General features: G+C 43.5%; 3 protein-coding genes across 9 annotated transcripts in view; 1 reads left to right on the forward strand and 2 right to left on the reverse strand.

The window, feature by feature from the left end:
• LOC143302360 (putative ATP-dependent RNA helicase DHX37) overlaps positions 1 to 1,810 on the forward strand; it is a 54,221-nt gene extending 52,411 nt beyond the window's left edge. Inside the window, exon 29 of the mRNA XM_076617002.1 lies at positions 768 to 1,810. Coding sequence (XP_076473117.1) covers positions 768 to 853 — 86 coding nt within the window. The 3' untranslated portion in view covers positions 854 to 1,810. The remainder of the gene's footprint in view (positions 1 to 767) is intronic.
• Positions 1,811 to 1,812: 2 nt separating this feature from the next.
• On the reverse strand, positions 1,813 to 9,743 carry LOC143302361 (uncharacterized). Of its 7 annotated transcripts, none has more exons than XR_013057926.1 (6): positions 9,606 to 9,734; positions 8,865 to 8,976; positions 7,714 to 7,819; positions 6,092 to 6,246; positions 3,749 to 5,050; positions 1,813 to 3,679 (listed from the first exon to the last, which is right to left on the reverse strand). XR_013057926.1 is itself a non-coding variant. In XM_076617005.1 (5 exons), exons 1-5 carry the CDS (start codon positions 9,660 to 9,662, stop codon positions 4,959 to 4,961), a joined length of 504 nt encoding a protein of 167 aa, XP_076473120.1. In that variant the 5' UTR covers positions 9,663 to 9,743; the 3' UTR covers positions 1,813 to 4,958. The 7 variants fall into 7 exon arrangements, 5 of the variants coding, with proteins under 5 accessions (XP_076473120.1, XP_076473121.1, XP_076473119.1 ...); XR_013057925.1 differs by having other exon boundaries at positions 1,813 to 3,541; positions 3,575 to 5,050; XM_076617005.1 differs by having other exon boundaries at positions 1,813 to 5,050; positions 9,624 to 9,743.
• A 5,800-nt stretch (positions 9,744 to 15,543) lies between these two features.
• LOC143275080 (uncharacterized) overlaps positions 15,544 to 20,658 on the reverse strand; it is a 5,845-nt gene continuing 730 nt past the window's right edge. Inside the window, exons 2-7 of the mRNA XM_076579147.1 lie at positions 20,079 to 20,298; positions 19,443 to 19,662; positions 18,980 to 19,133; positions 18,127 to 18,227; positions 17,398 to 17,438; positions 15,544 to 15,694 (exon numbers count right to left, since the gene is read on the reverse strand). Of these exons, the coding sequence (XP_076435262.1) occupies positions 15,544 to 15,694; positions 17,398 to 17,438; positions 18,127 to 18,227; positions 18,980 to 19,133; positions 19,443 to 19,662; positions 20,079 to 20,298 (887 nt within the window). The remainder of the gene's footprint in view (positions 15,695 to 17,397; positions 17,439 to 18,126; positions 18,228 to 18,979; positions 19,134 to 19,442; positions 19,663 to 20,078; positions 20,299 to 20,658) is intronic.

The raw sequence follows: 20,658 nt of genomic DNA on the forward strand, positions 1-20,658 counted from the left end.
AAAGGCTATACAGGCAAATAACACTGCCAGTGCCCATCCCAGTGTTTACAGTCACACTACCTAATTGCCAGAGCAAAACAGCGCAGATGGTACATTAGGAAAATCAGACTGAGGAAAAGAGAAAAAAGCGTCAAGGCTTTCTCAAAAAAAGAACTAGGAAGGCGGGAAAAGGAGACAACAGTGAAGGAAGAATAAAGGCAGAAAGAAAGAGAGCAATAGAAAAGAGGAAATTTTGAACACAATTTCCAGAAGGCGGGGATGCTATTTGTACTGAAAGACCCCAGGAATCCCACATGGGAGTGACTATAGGTGGTAGGTATATATGATTTACAGCGTCCGTTTCAATTTCTCTAGGAGGCATCACTGCATTCGGACAAATCCATATATGCTACACCACATCTGTTTGCCTGACCGGCAGCATAATCCAGCATGCTTTGTCAGGCCTTGAGTACATGCATATATATTTGTGTACATATCAGAGTGGATTTCTTCCACAGAATTTTGCCACAGGCCATGGGTTCTTTTTCAGTGCGCCTAGTGTGTGCTGCACACAGGACCTCTATCTATCGACAGTCTCATCCAAATGACTAGGCACTCAGTTCGATTTTCCTGTCAATCTTGGGAGAAATGTTGAGAGTGGGATTTGAACCCAGACCCTCACAGACACTCTGTACTGGCAGATGAGCGTCTTAACCGTTCTGCCACCTCCTTATATGAACTACAAGGAAGTGGTGTGTGCGTGTGTGTGTGCGTGTGTGTGTGTGCAGTCCTCCTCCAGGCCTACCTCCAGTGGGTTCCAGAGTCCGTGCAGTGGCAAGTGACAGACAGCTGGCCGCCCCTGTCTTCTGAATGACGTCACCGTCACCTTGACCCCATGTGACACCGACAGACACTTATCACCGGCGCCTGTGGTGACTGACTGCACATCATCACCATCGAGTCACCTGTCCTGAATATTTGCAACCTGCAGATCACCACCATTTGTTCTGAGCTGTCACCATGCTTCAACGCTGTTCACCACCACCACCACCACAACTCGCACGCAGTCACGACCATGATTCAACTGAACTCCAGTGATCTGACCATCACAGTACAAAGGGAGGCGATTCTCCCATCCTCACTGTTTCATTCTGACAGCAGTTACATTGGCGGTCAGTGAATGAGTTGTGTTAATATTACTTTGTCAGCCAGCAGTGTTTGGCTGGTGTGAAAGTCCACTTCTACAGGATTCATCCTCTGCATGGGGCTTTCTTCACACACACACACACACACAGGCACATACACACACACACACACACACACACACAACTCACACAGGCACATACACACACACACAACACGCTCACACACACACACACGCACACACACATGCTTACACACACACATGATCAGAACAGCAGTGATATGTAATGGCCTGGGGTTTTTTTTCTTTTTCTTTTTTAAAATAATTTATTACAGGGAGAAAGAGAGTGTTGAATATTATGGCACAGACATCACCCAAAAAAAAAAAAAACCCCAAAAATCTTAAAATTAAAGGACACAGGAAGAACAGTTCAACAGTAAAAACGCATAATTTCTGAAAAATATACTTTTTTTTTTTCCCTCTAAGAATGAAAAACAAAAGGATGAAGAAAGCTTGCCAAAAAATACCCAACATACATGATTCGTAACATGTCGTTTCTTTCCTCTCTCTGAGAGTGAAGGGGACAGGATAAAATCTCTTGGCATTAGAAAACACAAGTATGATGATTCATCAATAATTTGTGCTTCTCTTCTCTCTCTCTACATATATATATATATATATATATATATATATATTATATATATATATAATTCAGATTGAAACAAGTATCCTAAAGCGGTAGAAGAATGACATCTAAAGTCAGTTTTTTCCACAAATCATGGCTGCAGATCATCATCAATAGAAACAAAAAGTCTCAAAGTCTGTGGCCTTTCATGCCCTGCTCTCATGGTGACCTCAGTTTCAATATCCCTCCACTCCTGTGCTTGGGTTGAGTCCTGTCAATGTCTTCAGTGTCGGCAGATTCATGGGGGGCTGTTGTTTGAGGGATGTGGTGGCGGTCTCCACTCTGGGAGGGACGCTCACTCAGTCTGGCTCCGCAACTAAGCCATTATTGTCGTTAGTAGGTGGCTCAGTAGGTGGTGTCCTAAGTACATTGAATCAGAACAGGCACCACTGAACACCACCGAAGTGACTCAGCAGCAGTGCAGGGTCTTCTCTGGTGTGTGGCCTCCTGGCGACCTAACATCGATGGTTTCCTGCGGACTGCCGACGCTGGACCTGTGACAGACAAATCTGGGTGTGGCCGTGTATGGGGAAATCTAAATGAGTGGCGTGGGAGTAATGCCACTGAAACAGTGCAGATAATGTGGTAGCAAAAAAAAAAAAAAAAAAAAAAAATCATGGCTGCAGTGTTAGGAACATGGATATAATATTTCTTTTGTGCATTGGGCATTCCTTTTACACCTCCCCCCCCTCCATCCCTCTCCCTCCCACACCCCCACACAAGATTGATTTCATGACTTTGCCTCCACATTTGCCCTTGTTGTGCATAAGAAAGTGTGAAAGTGTACATACATGCTTGTTTGTGAGTCTGTGTATGAGTAGATAGATGAATGTATGTGCATGAGAATGCATGTGAATGCATGAGAAAAAGAGAGGAAGGAAGAGAGAGTGAGAGGGAGGGGATGGAGTGGGGATGAAAACTTGTAGAAAGTGAAGAATTAAAATGTACTGTGAAAATTGATATTGTGTGGTGTGGTGAGGTGTGATGTGCATTGTTGTGTGATGAGTGTTCAGTATTGATAGTGCTTTCAGGTGTACATCTGCACGCCAAACATCAAACACAGTAGGATAAAACCCTAGCACTCAACTCCATACCTTATCACACAACACCATTTCATATCACATCACACCACACAACATCACATCACATCACACCACATTACATCACATTACACATATCACACTAATAATACCATACCTTATTACACCACATAAATCACAGCACAGCACATCATAACACCACACCACATAACATCACACCACACTACACTACATTGTATCACACCATACCATGTCACAGCACACTACATAACGCCACATGATACTCGCAGGTGTGAACATCACCAAGGACACATTCACATAGGCATGCACAGACATCCATCACACCCAAGTACATGCACCATCTGAAATCAACAACAACACAACTGTGCACATCACTACAACAAGCATCTCTCTCTCTCTCTCTCTCTCTCTCTCTCTCATGCACACACACACACACACACAATGACACACCAAACAGCACAAACGCATGCGTGCTGCATATTGTGAGCACACCACCACAGACAGTGGACACCCGTACCAAACGGATGACTGATGACTAGATCCACACAACACAGCCCTCGTCTATCTCCTGTTTCTTTTCCCCTGCACTGTGGCACGCTGTGTGCGCGTTTTGCTTAGTATTCTGTCCTATAACACCACAGCTTACTGACTCATTATTCTGTCCTATAACACCTCATGTCCCTGACTCATTCTGTCCTATAACACCTCATGTCCCTGACTCATCATTCTGTCCTATAACACCACAGGTCCCTGACTCATTCTGTCCTATAACACCTCATGTCCCTGACTCATCATTCTGTCCTATAACACCTCATGTCCCTGACTCATCATTCTGTCCTATAACACCACAGGTCCCTGACTCACTCTGTCCTATAACACCACATGTCCCTGACTCATCATTCTGTCCTATAACACCACATGTCCCTGACTCATCATTCTGTCCTATAACACCACATGTCCCTGACTCATCATTCTGTCCTGTAACACATGTCCCTGACTCATTATTCTGTCCTATTACACCATAGTCCCTAACACGACAGGTTCTTGACTGTTATCATTCTGTCCAATAGACCACTGAGTATTATTCTGTTGTTGGGTGAAAACAGGTTATAGCTGTGTTGCAAGAAAAAAAAAAGTACCGTAAAGTTCGGTCTATTAAGCGCACTGGTATATAAGCCGCACCCACTAATTTTGGAAAAAATTTAACTTTATACATGCATAAGCTGCACGGGTTTATAAGCCGCACTTATTTCCGATACCGGAACACATACTGATACTACAGAAAAGCTGTCGATACTGTAGGTTATGAAATAAACACAAGCGGAAACAACACAAAGAAAAGCGAGCGAAAATACTGCTAGTGTCACAAAAAAATAATAAATAAACACAACGAAAATAAGATCCATAATTTAGGGATAGTCACATTTATTCAAGGTCATCCTGCTAACTGAATCCACTAAAATCTTCGTCTTCAGTGTCCGAGTTGAAGAGAACCAGCACAGCTTCCTCCGCCATCTTGTCACTGACTTCAGCCTCGCTCTTCACTTCATGAACATGAAGGTGGAGGTCGCTGCTGGTTCGTCGCTTGCACTGTCGTCTGCTAGGTCGATTGCCTTCAATTTGAAGGCTGTATCATAGGCATAACGTCGCATTTTCGGCATGATGAGGGTGTACGCTTGAGCAGAGTAGAATTGATTGCTGACCTGAAGGCTTTTATGTGTGCGGATTTGATTTATAAAACGTGAACAGTTAGCACACTATCCTGAAGCTCATCCAGAAATCATGGTTTTGGTGAGTTGAAGGGCAGCTACGAATAGACGAGAACGTGACACTCCCGGGATCGTTAAAATCCGCAAATAAGCCGCATCATTGTATAAGCCGCAGAGGTTGAAGCTGGGGTAAAAAATCGCGGCTTATAGACCAAACTTTACGGTAGCAGTGTTGTAATATGAAGGCAGATGGTAGCAGTGTTGTCATGTGAAAACGGATGGAAGCAGTGTTGTCATGTGAAAACAGGAGGTAGTAGTGTGAAGACAGATGGTAGCGGTGTTGGGAAGACTGGTGGTAGTGGTGTTGTCACCTGTCGCAGTCAGGGGTCAGTGGCTCTGTCACACACCATCACCTCTTCCCACTGGGGCTCCGTGAACATGGGCAGGTAGCGTTCCTGTTTCCTCACCACCTCTGAAGACAGGTAACAACCAGTGCAAAACCACTGCCACAAGACAGCAGAGAGAAACATATATGTTGTATACTGTTTACTCTTTACTCTTTCCCCCATGCAGTAAAATTCAGGTGCACATAAGCTTTTTGTTACTTTACTCACTCTGTACACAACACAATCTACACACCTGTACACTACATGCCTTGTACACAATACACCATATACACTGTAGCTCCGTGCACAGCCCTTCATGTATGCTACACATTATGTATGCTGTGTACCCTGTACACAACATGATCTGTTCAATATGCACTCTGTTCGTTAAACATACTGAACACGACACATCCTGAACAGAACACACCCTGTACACTACACACTCTGTACACTACACACTTTCCAAACTGCACACCCTATACACTACACACCCTGTACACTACACATCTTGTACGACACCCTGTACAATACACACCCTGTACCCTACACATGTTGTAAACTACACACCCTGTACACTACTCATGTTGTAAACTACACACCCTGTACCCTACACACACTGTACCCTACACATACTGTACACTACACATCCTGTACACTACATACCCTGTACACTACACACCCTGTACACTACACATCATGTACACTACACATCCTGTACACTACACACCATGTACACTACACATCCTGTACACTACTCACCCTGTAAACTACACACCATGTACACTTCACATCATGTAAACTACACATACTGTAAACTACACATCCTGTACACTACATACCCTGTATATGACACACCCTGTACACTCAACACCATGTACACTACACACCCTGCACACTACTCACCCTGTACACTCAACACCATGTACACTACACACCCTGCACACTACACACCATGTACACTACACACCCTGCACACTACTCACCATGTACACTACTCACCCTGCACACTACTCACCATGTACACTACTCACCCTGTACACTCAACACCATGTACACTACACACCCTGCACACTACACACCATGTACACTACACACCCTGCACACTACACTCTCTGTACACTACTCACCCTGTACACTCATAAGAGGCTGAGCGCTGTGGAAAGGTGTATCCCCGTCAGAGCGACGGCGGCACCGCTGCAGACCACCCAACCACCACATCGTCCACATCATGGCACAGATCACCACCACCACACACATGTAGGCCCACTGTGCATCATGATTCCTGTCATCATCATCATTGTCATCATCATCAATGTGCATCATTGTCATCATCATCATCAACACCATCATGTCACCATCACCATCATCATCATCATTGTCACCATCATTACTCTTGTCACTTTCAGCATCATCACCACCATCAACATCATTGTCACCATAAACATCGTCATTGTCACCATCACAATCATCACCATCATCATCGTCATCAACACCATCAGCAACCATGATCATCATCACTGTCACCATGAACATTATCATTGTCACCATCATCACACTTGTCACTATCAACATCATAGCCACCATCATCATCATGTCACCATCAACATAACCATGACCATCATCATCATCATTACCATCATCTCATCATTGCAACCATCATCATCACAGCACATATCACTACCACAACACACAAACAGGCCCACTATCACTATGCATCACATTTCCTGCCATCATCATGATCACTATCATCTTTATGCCCCAGGTGACAGACATGTCCAGGCCTGAACATTTCTATTTTACCCACCACTGTGTGCTAATTCCACACATATACATGACGCACACATGCACACACGCACGCACACAGACACATCAATCTCTTACAACAGACAGTGGTAGCAACTCCTCCAGCACCAAGACAAAGGAAAGGGAGAGCAGCGAATACGAAAGGAAGAGCGGCAGACCAAGACATAGGAAAGGGAGAGCAGCACATAGGAAAAAGGAGAGCCGCAGAGCAAGACATAGTAAAGGGAGAGCGGCAGAGCAAGACATAGGAAAGGGAGAGCAGCAGACCAATACAAAGGAAAGGGAGAGCAGCACATAGGGAAGGGAGAGCAGCAGGGCAAGACAAAGGAAAGGGAAAGCAGCAGAGCAAGACATAGGAAAGGGAGAGCGGCTAAGCAATTCAATTCAGTTCAATTCAAAATACTTTATTATCTGCTTCAACCAAAAACAGAAAATTTTCTTTAGGCTCACTTAAAATAAAATGCCCGTCAGCAAAAATCATAGAGGAAAAAAACAAACTGACACACCCTTCACTTATCACCATGCACACATCAATTATTATGTAAAAAGAAAAACATGTGGGTAAGATACTATTACATTATGATTCAGAGTGTAACAACTGTGTGTGTGTTGCGTGTGTGTCCGTGCATGTGCATGCATCGTTTTGTGCGTGTGCACGCGCATGTGCGCACGCATGTGTGCCTGCGTGTTGAGCGTGTGTGCACACGCTTGTGCGCGCATATGTGTACATTTCAATCATTATAAAAATGAGAATATTCAGTAAGACAATAACAACATTTAAAAAGACAAAAGCTCATCAACAGATAAAACCGAAAAACGAATGAGCAACTGGCACACCCTTCCTTGATCAGAGCATACATATGAACTATCATGTTAAAAGAAAACATTTAGGTAAGAAAACAAAAATTACAAGACATAGGCAAGGGAGAGCAGCAGAGAAGCTTACAGCTTTCGAAGAAAATCCTGTTGTTGGAGAAATGCCAGGAGCTTGGTCAGGTTGACTGGAGTCCCGTCCAGCCCCAAGACCACAGGTGACATCACTTCTACACCTCCTGCAAGCAGTGTGTCAATACAGTGATCATGGACAACACATGTGGGTGATGCACCTTCTGTGACACAGCAAGCTGACACGATCATGTGTAGCAACACATGTGAGTGATGCATCTCCTGCAAGCAGTGCGTTGATATCATCACACTGTATGACAACACATGTGGGTGATGCATCTCTTGCAAGCAGTGTGTTTCTATCATCACATTGTATGACAACACATGTGAATGATTCACATTTCGAAGCAGTGTGCTGATATTACAATGATTAAGTGCAATAATACATGTAAATGATACACCTCCTGCAAGCAGTGCGTTAATATGATGATCATAGACAACAACACATGTGGGTGGTGTACCTTCTGTGACTCAGCATGTTGAAATAATCATGTGAATGATGCACCTTTTGAAAGCCATGTGTTGATATCAAATGATTGTGTGCAACAACACCTGTGTGAATGATGCACCTTCTGTAAGCCATGTGTTGATATCAAATGGTTATGTGCAAGAGCACATGTGATTGATACACCTTCTGCAACAGGCATACTGACATGATGATCATGTGCAACAACGCATGTGAATGATGCAACCTCCATAAGCAATGTGTTGGTATTGCAATGATCATGTACAACAGCATGTGTTTGAATGAAGCGCCTTCTGTACCTGGTGTGTTGATATTGCAATGATTATGTACAACAGCAAAGGCATAAGTGATGCATCCTCTGTAAGCAGTGTATTGATATGGTGATCATGTCTAATGAAACATGTGAATTTTGCAAGTATCTTGATATAATGACCCACAAGCATCCTCTGCAGCTTCATATAATCATTTGTAATCAGTGTGTTTGTATCATGATGGTCTCATACAACAGCACAGGTGTGAAATGATGACATCATGGTGGTCATGGCCAACCAGACTGGTCACCCTGCCATGTATGGACAGTTCACCTGCCAATTAAAAAGTTCCCAAAGTTTTCACAGTATGTGTAAAGGGTTGCCTCAAACAGAACTAGAGATGCAATGGCAACGGGGAAGAAACTTCAGTATCACCTTCACTGGTCTTGTCCTGTGTCTCCATGCCCTGTGTAGACAGGACAGTACCAGTACCTCCGTCCTTCGTTATCTCATCATGCCGTTGCCCTGACAACCTGCCAGAAGCAGTCTGGAACAAAGCAGAACCAGACTTATCAGCTTTTTACTTCTTAAAGCTGTGTACGTTTGTATGTAAGTGCACATGTAAGTGCAGTCATGCATTTCTCTGAACAAACTGAACTCATCCAGTCAGATCCTGCTCTGCTATATAAAAATATGAACCTATCAGTAAATCTTCCAACTAATGCACGAAGAAAACAAAATTCTGCTGCACACATTCACATCTGATAACAGTTTCTCAATATTGATGAAAGGCTGCCTCGAAAGACCTTGTGAAATACATTATGTGCTCAGCTAATGCACTTGCAAAGTTACATAATAACCACGCACACTGACATAAAACAAAAACTTTGTCTCACACACACTGACACAGACACACACATGCACGAGTCCGACAACTCTAGGGAACTTTATTATTATTATTATCATTTTATTTTTGTTATCCTGATACCTGCCTGACCTGTGTAGTTTGAAGTCTACTTGCCAAATGAATGAATGGGAGAGTGCATGAAACACAACCTACTCATCAAAACATGTCTGTTTTTTTGATAAAATCGATTTCCACAGCAAGGTGCCTGTGACACTAACATCGACAGGACTTTTTAAAAAGATATACCACTTTATCATGTAACTACTCACGTATATCAAAATACACACAATAATTACAACAATTTTTCCGTGTGAAAATGGGCTCATCTGGCTGTTGGAAACATTTGATAACACGTTTCCCTCGGGATGCTGTCAAGATCGTCAACAGCAGCAGTCGATTCAAGGGACATCACTCTAAAACGAGAGCGTGTCAATACTCCCCCGTGTCGATACTCCCCGTACATACACACACACACGTGTGTGTGTGTGTGTGTGTGTGTGTGTGTGTGTGTGTGTGTGTGTGTGTGTGTGTGTGTGTTGTTGTTGTTGTTGTTGTTGTTGTTGCTGTTGTTGTCTTTTTCAGTTTAGCGTCTTTTAGCCATAAATGTTATTTGACAAAGATAGGGGGGAAAAGACGGCTACTGGAGAGGGAAAAGTAACTGTTCATGTGTGTGTGTGTGTGTGTGTGTGTGTGTGTGTGTGTGTGTGTGTGTGTGTGTGTGTGGTGCGTGCGTGCGTGCACGCGCGCGCGCGTTAGGGTGTGTGTGTGTGTGTGTTGGATAATTATAATTGGTGAAATTCTGCTTTAAAATTGAGATTACAATAAAACACCCTTAGAACGAAATGCTAATGATAACAGTAAGCGAATCAACAAAGATTTGAATCCGGCAGTATGATTAAGCCGGCATTAATAACCAATATAATGTAATGCGATTAGCAACATATAAACAGGTAAAAAAAAGATGTTAATTAATTGTATGATTTATTTAAGGCATATGGTTTTGAGGGGTGGGGTTATGCGTCAGTGTTTGCACGGCATGGATTGTTCATGTTTTTGGCGATTCTTTTTATTGATTGTTTTCACACACACACACACTGATTGTTACTGCAGAGAGTAGGAGGTGGTTCTGACACAATCAGCTGCAGACACTTGGCAACAGTATTGGTTGCTAACCCCACCATCCCCCTTTTTTTTTTTCTACTCACCTAACCTTCCCCACACTAACCCCCTCCCCTATTTTCCTCCTATCCTCCCCCGCCCCACTCCCTTATTTTCCTCCTATCCTACCCCCCACCCCTGGTTGCTAACCCCACCCCTATTTTCCCCCTATCCTTCCCCACCCACCCCTACTTTCCTCCTATCCTACTCCCCCAAAACCTTGCCCAATGTCCCCCACCACCCTCTATCCTACTCTCTCTCCCTTCCTCCACTGCCTAACCTCTTCCATCTGACCTGTATCACACACACACACACAAAAAAAGAAGAAAGAACCACACATTTTCCTCCAAAGAACAGAGGAGTAGAGTTATTGGGTGTGATCCCCGCAGAGATCTTCCTAACTCAGAGATAGTTTTTGCCAACATTTTTTCGCTGCAATGCCACCCAGCCAAACTAAAATATTCATAATGACCTGGTGTGTCCACTTTTAGCAAATTTTAGCGTATTTCCTTTTTGTTTCCCGAACCTTTTACTGCTTTATTAATGATACCAAAGCCCTATATTCATTTCATACAATGTTCTTGCATAATTTGATATGGCATGATTACCATATTTTCTTGGTTTTTCGCCCTTTTACAAAAACAAATCTTACATGATTATCTTATTAACATAAGACGTTACATGACAAAAAGATAAGGTGTGATACGACACTAAAGTTACTCAGCTGCTCTTAGCGTGTATACTCATTAGCAAACAATGCTTTACCATCGTGTCAAACCGCATGTGAAGTGGAAAAATCAAATGATTATGTCGTTTGGGTAAAAAAGCCAATGGGTTTAGTAGGAAATTACTGCTCTTTGATTAACAGAGGGAACATCCATTTTCACTACCCTTTGTGCCAACATTCAACAATCGACTGAGTCATATCCGTACTCACCATCCCACCTTCCTGTCTTTCTCTGTCTTATTCATCAACAAGATCAAAATATATTCTGCTCAGTCTTTGGGATATTGTCTTATCATGCACGGAATTGAACATATCTAATCATCAGTGGCTTAAAAAGACGCACACACATAAACAAACAAATATAAATCTATCTCCATGCCTCTCTCACCCCTCTCTTGGTGGGTGTGTGTGTGTGTGTGTGTGTGTGTGTGTGTGTGTGTGTGTGTGTGTGTGTGTGTGTGTGTACCGAGAGGGAGGGAGGAATGGAGAGAAGTATCTATGTATTTATTTGGTGCACGCGTGTGTGCACACGTGTGTGCACACGTGTGTGTGTGTGTGTGTGTGTGTGTTGAAGTCACTTATTATTCAATCCCGTGCATGACAGGACTTTATCCTTGAGACTGAACACATTACACTTTGATCATGATGAAGAATTAGACAGAGACAGGAGGGTGGTGTGGAGAGGGACGGATATTACTCAGTGAGTTGTCAAATACTGGCAGTAAGGGGAGTGAAGGTGGATGTTCCCTCTGTTAGGCAAAGGGCAGTAATTTTATAAATAAGGTAATTATACAAGAATTGTTTTGTGGGGAGGGATAAAAGGGCGAAAAAAGCAACAAATATGATAATCATGCCAAATAAAATTATGCAAGAACATTATATGAAATGAATATGGGGCTTAAGTATCATTGATAAAGCAGTAAATATAGGGAAGTTAAAAGAAATCCCCAAAGGAAATATGCTAAAATTTTGCAAAAGTGGATACACCAGGACAGGATGAAAAGGGGCAGTTGGAGAGTAGGGAGAGGGAGGGTAGAACAGGTCTCAAGGATAAAGTCCTGTCATGCACGGGATTGAATAATAAGTGACTTCAACACACACACACACACGCACACACGCGTGCATCAAATAAATACATAGATACTTCTCTCCATTCCTCCCTCCCTCTCGGTACACACACACACACACACACACCAACCAAGAGAGGGGTGAGAGAGGCATGGAGATAGATTTATATTTGTTTGTTTATTTCCCTCTCTCCTACTCTCCCATCACCCCATCTCATCCCCCTGTCCTATTCTCAATTTCCCCCCATCTCCCACCTGTTCTACCTCCCCTGTCCTACTCTCCATTTACCTGTCTCACCACCTGTCCTACTCTCTATTACCACATCTCTCACCTGCCCTACCTCCCCTGTCCTACTCTCCCTTTTCCTATCTCACCACATGTCCTTCTCCCCCTTACCCCATCTCCTCGCTTCCTCTTATCCCCCTCTTACATGCTCCTACTCCAGTTACCCTCAGTCTGGCTACCCCCTGCACTGCTGGACCTCCTACCCCCTGCAATAACCCTCTATTTGACCTAATCACCTGCAGATGCTTTACACAAAACAGAGACAAAAGAGCACATATCCCTCCCCCCCCCCTTGTCATACTGTCCCTCCCCCACATTTCCCCCCACCTACTCATCCTCCCCCAGTCTCTCATGCCCATCCGCTGTCCTACTCTCCCTTCCACCCCCGCGTTCTACTCATCCATCTTCCCCTTGTCCTACTCTAACTCCACTCATCCTAGCCTCTGTTCTCCTTCAACCCACCTCCCCCTGTACCACTCTCCCTCCCCCATCTCTTTCCTCGTCCTACTCACCCCCTATTGTATTCTCCCTCTCTGTGTACCCCCCACCCATGTCCTACTCAACCCCTAATCCCCCCCCCCCTTCTTCCCCCTATTCTACTCCTTTACCCCATGGTCTCCGATATTTTGGAGATAATGTGGTCACACGGTAGTGTGCGTTGATGTGTGTGTGTGTGTGTGTTGGGAGATGTGGGTGGGTGCATCGCCGGGCCGGTCAGTGTACGTTTGTGTACTACATGCGTGCCAGTCAGTGTGCGTAGCCTCAGTATAGTCAATTCAGTGGTGTATGGTGCGTGCGCCCATGTGTGTATGTGTGTGTGCCGGTGTGTCAGTGTGTGACAAACACACACTCACTCACTCGCGCTTCTGTCTGTCACTGAGTGAGTGCCAGTGTGACGGTGTGTGGGTGTATGTTTGTGTCGGTAGAATTTATGTGTGCATATGTGTGTATGTGTATAGTTTAGTGTGTGTGCGCGCGCGCCTGTGTGTGTGTATTTGGCGACCTTCTTAATTCGCGGAACTCAGCTCTCAACCAACTGAACCAACCAGTCATCCGAAACCGAGTTACAGTCCCAAAAGTAAACTGTATGTCTTCATGAACTGTGCTCAGAATGTATGTCAGTACCGTGAAACCTTTGTTACAAAGATGACGATGAAGAAGTAGGCGGAGAAGGAGAATGACTCGAATCAGACTGAGAAAGGGTGAAAGAAACAAAGAAGATATTGAAGACCGGAAGAAAGAAGGGCAGAGAAGAGAGAGAGAGAGATTTGTTATCATATTTTAAAGGGAAAAGACAAAACAATTCAAAAGGAACAGTAAGTGAACAATGGGTTTAATAAAACATTTAAAACACCAGGAACCAAGATATACCCACTAAAACGTCACTGAACTGAAAAAGCAACAATTATAAGTGGTTAATCTAGCACTGAAACAGCAGCTGCTATCTATTTCAAGTTCACTACATTCTGCAAGTGTTGATATGATTATCAAAAGTATTGAACACAGAATTAACAAAATAAAGTAAGGATTATACAATTATCAAGCAAAGTAAGGAACATACGCGAATATCAAATAAATCACAAAAATCAACTCAGTGAAACACCAATATGAAAATAACTACCATAAGGCGGCAACAATAACGAGACGATTCAATCATAACAATATCATGAAATGTTTTGTTTTGTTTTTCAGTCATGTGATAACCAAAGACACGATACATACAATACACATACTTTTATTTGACTGTTCATTACAATGGATCAAAACTGTCTTGGACATGTCGCATGTTAGAAACGCGCTGAATTCAAAACAATCGTACACATCGGTCAGTCCCCTCACAAAACAAACATACATGTCCACACAGATGTGCGAATGTACAACGACACAGGCACACAAGCAATGTGACAAAACCCCGTTCACAAGGTAAAGCTTTCTTGATGTTTGCAACACGTTCGGCGCGACTCAGATGTACCCAAATGGTCGCCGAATAGCATGATCAGTACACGCGGCGGAAAGTCAGTGTGGAAAGCCTGACTGGTTGCATTGTATTGTATTCTATTGTATTGCATCAGTTGCTTTGTATTGCATTGCATATATTGTATTAGTTTACTTTTTGTCAAAATAGATTTCTCTGTGTGAAATCAGGACTGCTCTCCCCAGGAAGAGCGCGTCACTTTTTTTTCCTGCCTGCAACTGCAAGAGTAGTTTTTCCAATCAAATTGGATTTTTCTACAGAATTCTGCGAGGGACAACTCTTTTGTTGCCATGGGTTTTTTTTTACATGCGCTAAGTGCATGCTTTTATAAACGGGATTTCCGGTAAACGTCCCATCCAAATGACTTCATCTAACTTTAAAATTATGTGTCGTGGTTAAGGCATACCATAGTCTCCAACAGCACAGTGACTTCAAACCCCAAATGACACATTCCGTGTACAGAACCGGCATGCACCTAAATGTGTAGTAAGGACATCGCAATGCAGAGTGTGTCCATCAATGAAATCATCAAATATATCTTGTGCTGCACTGGGACCTTCGTTCAATGTCAGAAGCAAGGTCACAATGGAAAGATGCTACTGATCTAGGCCTACTTATTCAAGTGTCATCTTCATCTAAACTTACACTGTCATTTCTGAGAGTTTCTCGAAAAACAGAAGAAAAAACAAACAACACTAAATGATCTTGGTATTCAGTTATGGTTACTTGCTGAACACAATTTTTGAGAACGTGTGTCTGTGTATTACGTTTAATCAGCATACTCCAACATCCATGAAACATTTTTGTACACATACAGGTACACTCATATGGAAATCAAGCAGACACATATACACACGCACGTAACGCAGGCATACATTCGCGCGCGCGCGCATACACACACACACACTTGCATGACACAGCGTTACACTCTTTCTTATCAGTTCCCAGACAGCTGCATTCCCTTCGTACAGATAAAAAAAACCCAACTTTGACGTTACATTTCTCTGACATTCATGCACAAGTCATTGAGCAGTGCCGTGGACGTGGAAATAACGGCACGTGCTGCCTGTCTCTCCTCCAGACTGACAGGTCGCAACGACACGCACTGCAGGGCTTGCCACGAATGTCTGGCCACCCCAACCACCCTGGGACAAAGGAAAACAAGAAGACTGAGTATGAATTTCAGAATCAGAATCAGCATCAGGTTTTATTGGTCATGAAAACCCAGCAGGCTGACAAGACACAGTCACAAAGATTCAATGTCCAATCGCACTTCATCAAGTTTCATACATTCTGATAGCAATATTTGATCCAGACCCACCACCAGCAGATGTGGGAGAGCATTGTGTGTCTGTATGAGAAGACGAATGAATGTATGAACGGACAGGCCAACGAACGAACGACGGGTGCAATAGCCGAGTGGTTAAAGCGTTGGACTTTCAAACGGACGGTCCCCGGTTCGAATCTTGATAATGGCGCCTGGTGGGTAAAGGGTGGAGATTTTTCCTATCTCCCAGGCCCTGTCAACATACGTGCAGACCTGCTTGTGCCTGAACCCCCTACGTGTGTATTCGCAAGCAGAAAATCAAATATGCACGTTAAAGATCCTGTAATCCATGTCAGCATTCGGTGGGTTATGGAAACATGGACATACCCTGCATGTACACCCCCGAAAACGGAGTACGGCTGCCTACGTGGCGGGGTAAAAACGGTCATACACATAAAAGCCCACTCGCTATACATACGAGTGAACGTGGGGGTTACAGCCCACGAGCGAAGAAGAAGAACGAACGAATCCGTGAACAAAATGAAGCTTTTTGTTCTGAACACGTAACATTTCTGCACTCAATTCGAAACGGGATTTCTACTCACCCCTCCACTATAATTTGAATGGAGGGTTGCATGCTGGTCATTCGGACGAGACGGTAACTGTGATCTCATGTGCAGCATGCAGTTAGCGCACGAAAACGAACCGACAAAAGGATTATCACTGACTGGCAAAATTCTGCAGAAAAAACCCACTCTGACAGCAAAGAACCAAAATATGGGTGGCGCTGCACTTTTTCAACGCACTCTCCCCGGGGAGAGCAGCTCGAATTTCACACAATTTTGTGACAAAACGTAATACAATCTAATACAATACAATACAATACAATACGATACAATAAGACAGCATTGGTCCCGCCGTGAGTACAAACAACAGCAAGGATGCAGAAAATTTGAAACTCGCTTAATTCCACACAAAAAATTGAAATGAAACATGCACAAGGGAAACAGCGTAGGTTCACCATCACCATCCTCACTAACACAGAAAATAGAGCATAGTATTAATGACACTTCAAATATTTGTATTAACAACAACAACAATAATAATAATAATGATAATAATAATAATCAGTAAATGTTGTGGACGAATGGCTTGACAAAAAATGGGTTATTGTATGTGTGTGTGTTTTGTGTTTTTGTTTGTTTGTTTTCTTTTATTTTGTTTTGCTGTTGTTTGTTTGTTTTTTTCGCTGTGTGTGTGTGTGTGTGTGTGTGTGTGTGTGTGTGTGTGTGAGAGAGAGAGAGAGAGAGAGAGAGAGAGAGAGAGAGAGAGAGAGAGAGAGAGTCATAGTTTTCTTAACAGTTGTAATGAGATAATGATGAGGTGTGTGTGTGTGCGTGTTATTCGTTAACCACCTTTCCCATGCTTTATCCCGGCTCACTTCCAACACAGTAAAATGAGGAATACAAAAGACATAAGATAGGTGTTAAAGGGAAAAAAAGGGAAGGGAATGGGTTTAGGTGTTTCAAAAGATCAGCCCGGAGTATCTATAGCATTACTATGCTTTCACCGATTCCCTACCTGTACCACTGTCCGCGGTGCAAGCGAGGCATTTGTCTGTCCTGTGAGACAAAAGTAAATCAATGAAAATATTGGTATGTCAGGTCAGTGAAGCATGTTTGATTAACTTTCAGTTTTAGTAAAATTCATTTCTTGTAACTATTGCATAAACTGAACCTCAAGATTCATATTAGGAACGTGGCCACAAAGACTGGAAGAGAGAACTCTGAACTCAAAACGTTTTTATTCAAGGATTAAGATTTTAGGCATAGCCTATTCTTCCAATCTGTTCTCGCTAATCTACATCTATTACAAATAGCACACATATAAATGAAAGGAAAAGGTTTTCATGCAGAAGGGTATACATAATGAAGAAAACAACCCCCCCCCACCACCACCACCACCCACCCCACCCCAGAGAGAGAGAGAGAGAGAGAGAGAGAGAGAGAGACAGACAGACAGACAAACAAACAATCAGAGACAGAAAGAGTGATAAACAGCAGACAATAAGAGAGAGAGAGGGGGACACACACACACACACACACACACACACACACACACACACACACACACACACTGGCACACACACACTGGCACACACACACACACACACACACACAAATATGAAGCCTGGAAATAATGACGAACAGTCAGTCACAGTTTGGCGAGGCTTTAAGAGGTATAAACCACAAAGGAAAACAACAATGCTAAGATGACAGGTGAATTAAGCCTGAAGGGAATGGTGCTCACAATCTCACAGAAGATGCACGTGATTCGACCAGTCTCGTCTCTCAGCGTAAACGATTTTCCAGATGATCTGCGGTCCCACACGGTGGCTGAATCCACGATGCCTGCATGGGGGTCGAGATCGGTATCAGAGAGAGAGAGAGAGAGAGAGAGAGAGAGAGAGAGAGAGAGAGAGGATACATACGTCAAATGCATGTAGACTCTTTCATCCTAACAAAAGAGGTGGAGGTAAACATTGTAATACATACACATGTACTTGTGTTTCTGGAGATGATACATCCCGGTTGTTGAAGATCCAAGCACAGATCGAATATTTTAGAAAATACATTTTACTTTGTTCTTTCCAACTGTTAACTCACGGAACGTTTTTACCTCCGGATTATACTTTTTTTTTCTTTCTGATAGCCTTTTGTTTAGATTTTGAACAATTGTAATGGACATCACAGCATGCAGCGTCTGTCATTCAAAGTAGGGTATTATATATATCTATCCAGAATACTTAAAGGGTCATTTTGATTTGCATTTTCTCTAAAATCTTTCGATGATAAGAACGCACCTTTTGACTTCACGGCTTCAATCTGGTTTCAAGAGAATACGTGTATGGCTCAATTTACAAAGGTTTTCCCTAGAAGTAGTTCCAACCTAACTCTGATGCGTGACAAACATATTAGTTTTGAAAATATGTTATTAGCCGTTTCCTCGGATCAGTAATCGATAATGTCACTGTCCAACAATAGCTGAAGATTTTCTTTTTTCATCAAAACAATGAACTACCATTCAGACTCCTGTTTCCACACTGCAGACTATGAATACTGTAACACTACGAATATGTCACTGCTTATCAAAAATTGCTTACCAAAGAGGCAGAAGAGAAACGCGGGCATGGTGTCGTTAGGCAGTCCAAACGCACGTTTGAGATGTGCAATTGGCAATGTCAGCACCCGTAAAGACTTGTCTAAAGTTTTTGTCGCGTCTCTGACACGGTCGCCTCCCCCAATGCTTTTCTGGACCTGTCACCAACAGAAGAACGAGATGGCTGATGCTGAGGTTATATCATCAAGTTAAACATAAAAAAGCAAGGGATGGTAGAATGACAGAACAAAAACAACTAAATACTGTTAACAATTATTTTCTCACTTTCAGAGGTGCAGTACTGTGCTGCAGTGGACACACAAAACTGATGCTACCCGTGGTAATCAAAGAACGGGATGACAAACAGAAATACAGAGATGGCATATTGTCTCCTAATGTTTTCTAGAAAGCAAGGAATAGTGCAATGACAAAACAAAAAGCAACTTAAGACTGAAAAAAAACCTCACTTTCTGGGGTGCAGTATTCTGTTGCATTGGTGAGACAGACCTGCCACCACCGGTATTGACAGAAGAACGGGACGGCTGATGCAGGGGTGGCTGATACAGAGGCTGTTGTCTCTTCATGGTGCCAGAGGGACCAGGCATGGCAGGCTGTGCAGGAAGAGGTCTGGCACTCATGGGCCCCGTCTTCCATTCCTTGATGGACACCACAGAGTTCTGACCTTGTCTGTGACAAGTGAGACAACACTTCGGGTTAAACGTCATCGTGCACCTTAGATGTGGGGATAACCATCTCAGGAAAGTGGGGCCATCTAACACTGCAATGACACAGGCGGGCAGCAAAAAAATGCCAATTCTTATGTTGGGTGGCTGTGATTCGAACCCTGTGCACTGTTTCTCAAACATCCCCACCACTTATCCCACCCAATTTCACTTTCACATACAACAACAAAAAAGAAAAAAAAGAAAAAAAAAAGAAAACCGCCACCGCATGCCTGGGTTTTCTTTCTCCATCACAATCATAACTAAACTCCCCCCCCCCCCCCATCATACACACACACGATTGTAAATCCTGACGAGATTTTTCGCACACGTACAAAGAACTAGATTCCACGGGTATTTTGTAGTTCTGGGCGTGCTTACCGAGTGTCTGTGCTTCTCCAGTTTCCCTGGACTACGGGCTGCCCCGGGAAAGCAGATATTTTGCCGGCAGGTGGGGGTGCGAGGCCGCTGCCTGTTCCTGTTGCACTTCTGGACCCGCCTCTTCCAAAGCTCGAGCAGGATGTACTTGCGTAAACTACGGGCTGTCCCGGGAAAGCAGAAGCAGATAATCTGCCGGCAGGTGGGGGTGCGGGGCCGCTGCCTGTTGCTGTTGCACTTCTGAACCCGCCTCTTCCAAAACTCGAGCAGGATGTACTTGCGTAAGAAGTGGGTTGTTGCGTAATGGGCCTGTTATTTGCTGGGATCGTGCCTTAGAAACACGAACAGTCCCGGAGGTTAGTTGTCCATTTATTTCAATGATGAAGGCGTGAGAGAGAGAGAGAGAGAGAGAGAGAGAGAGCAGGTGGACGATGAGAGGACTCATGACAAAAATCAAACTAACGGAATCCGAAGGCATTGTGTGTGTTGTATTGTAGATCTGTTACCTAAGTTCTTATCACAACATATTTTTTTGCCTGAAATTCAGGCTGTTCTCCCCTGGTGATCATAGGTGGGTTGGAGT

This window comes from Babylonia areolata, chromosome 29 (assembly GCF_041734735.1).
Source record: "Babylonia areolata isolate BAREFJ2019XMU chromosome 29, ASM4173473v1, whole genome shotgun sequence".
Lineage (NCBI taxonomy): Eukaryota > Metazoa > Mollusca > Gastropoda > Neogastropoda > Buccinidae > Babylonia > Babylonia areolata.

Coding starts and splice junctions, on each gene's coding strand:
- LOC143302361 (XM_076617004.1), bottom strand. CDS start 9,662: ATGAGCCCATTTTCACACGGAAAAATTGTTGTAATTATTGTGTGTATT. Junction 8,977..9,605: donor TTGTGTGTATTTTGATATAC/GTGAGTAGTTAC, acceptor GCTTTGTTCCAG/ACTGCTTCTGGCAGGTTGTC. Junction 5,051..6,091: donor GCCTCTTATGAGTGTACAGG/GTGAGTAGTGTA, acceptor ACCTGTCTTCAG/AGGTGGTGAGGAAACAGGAA.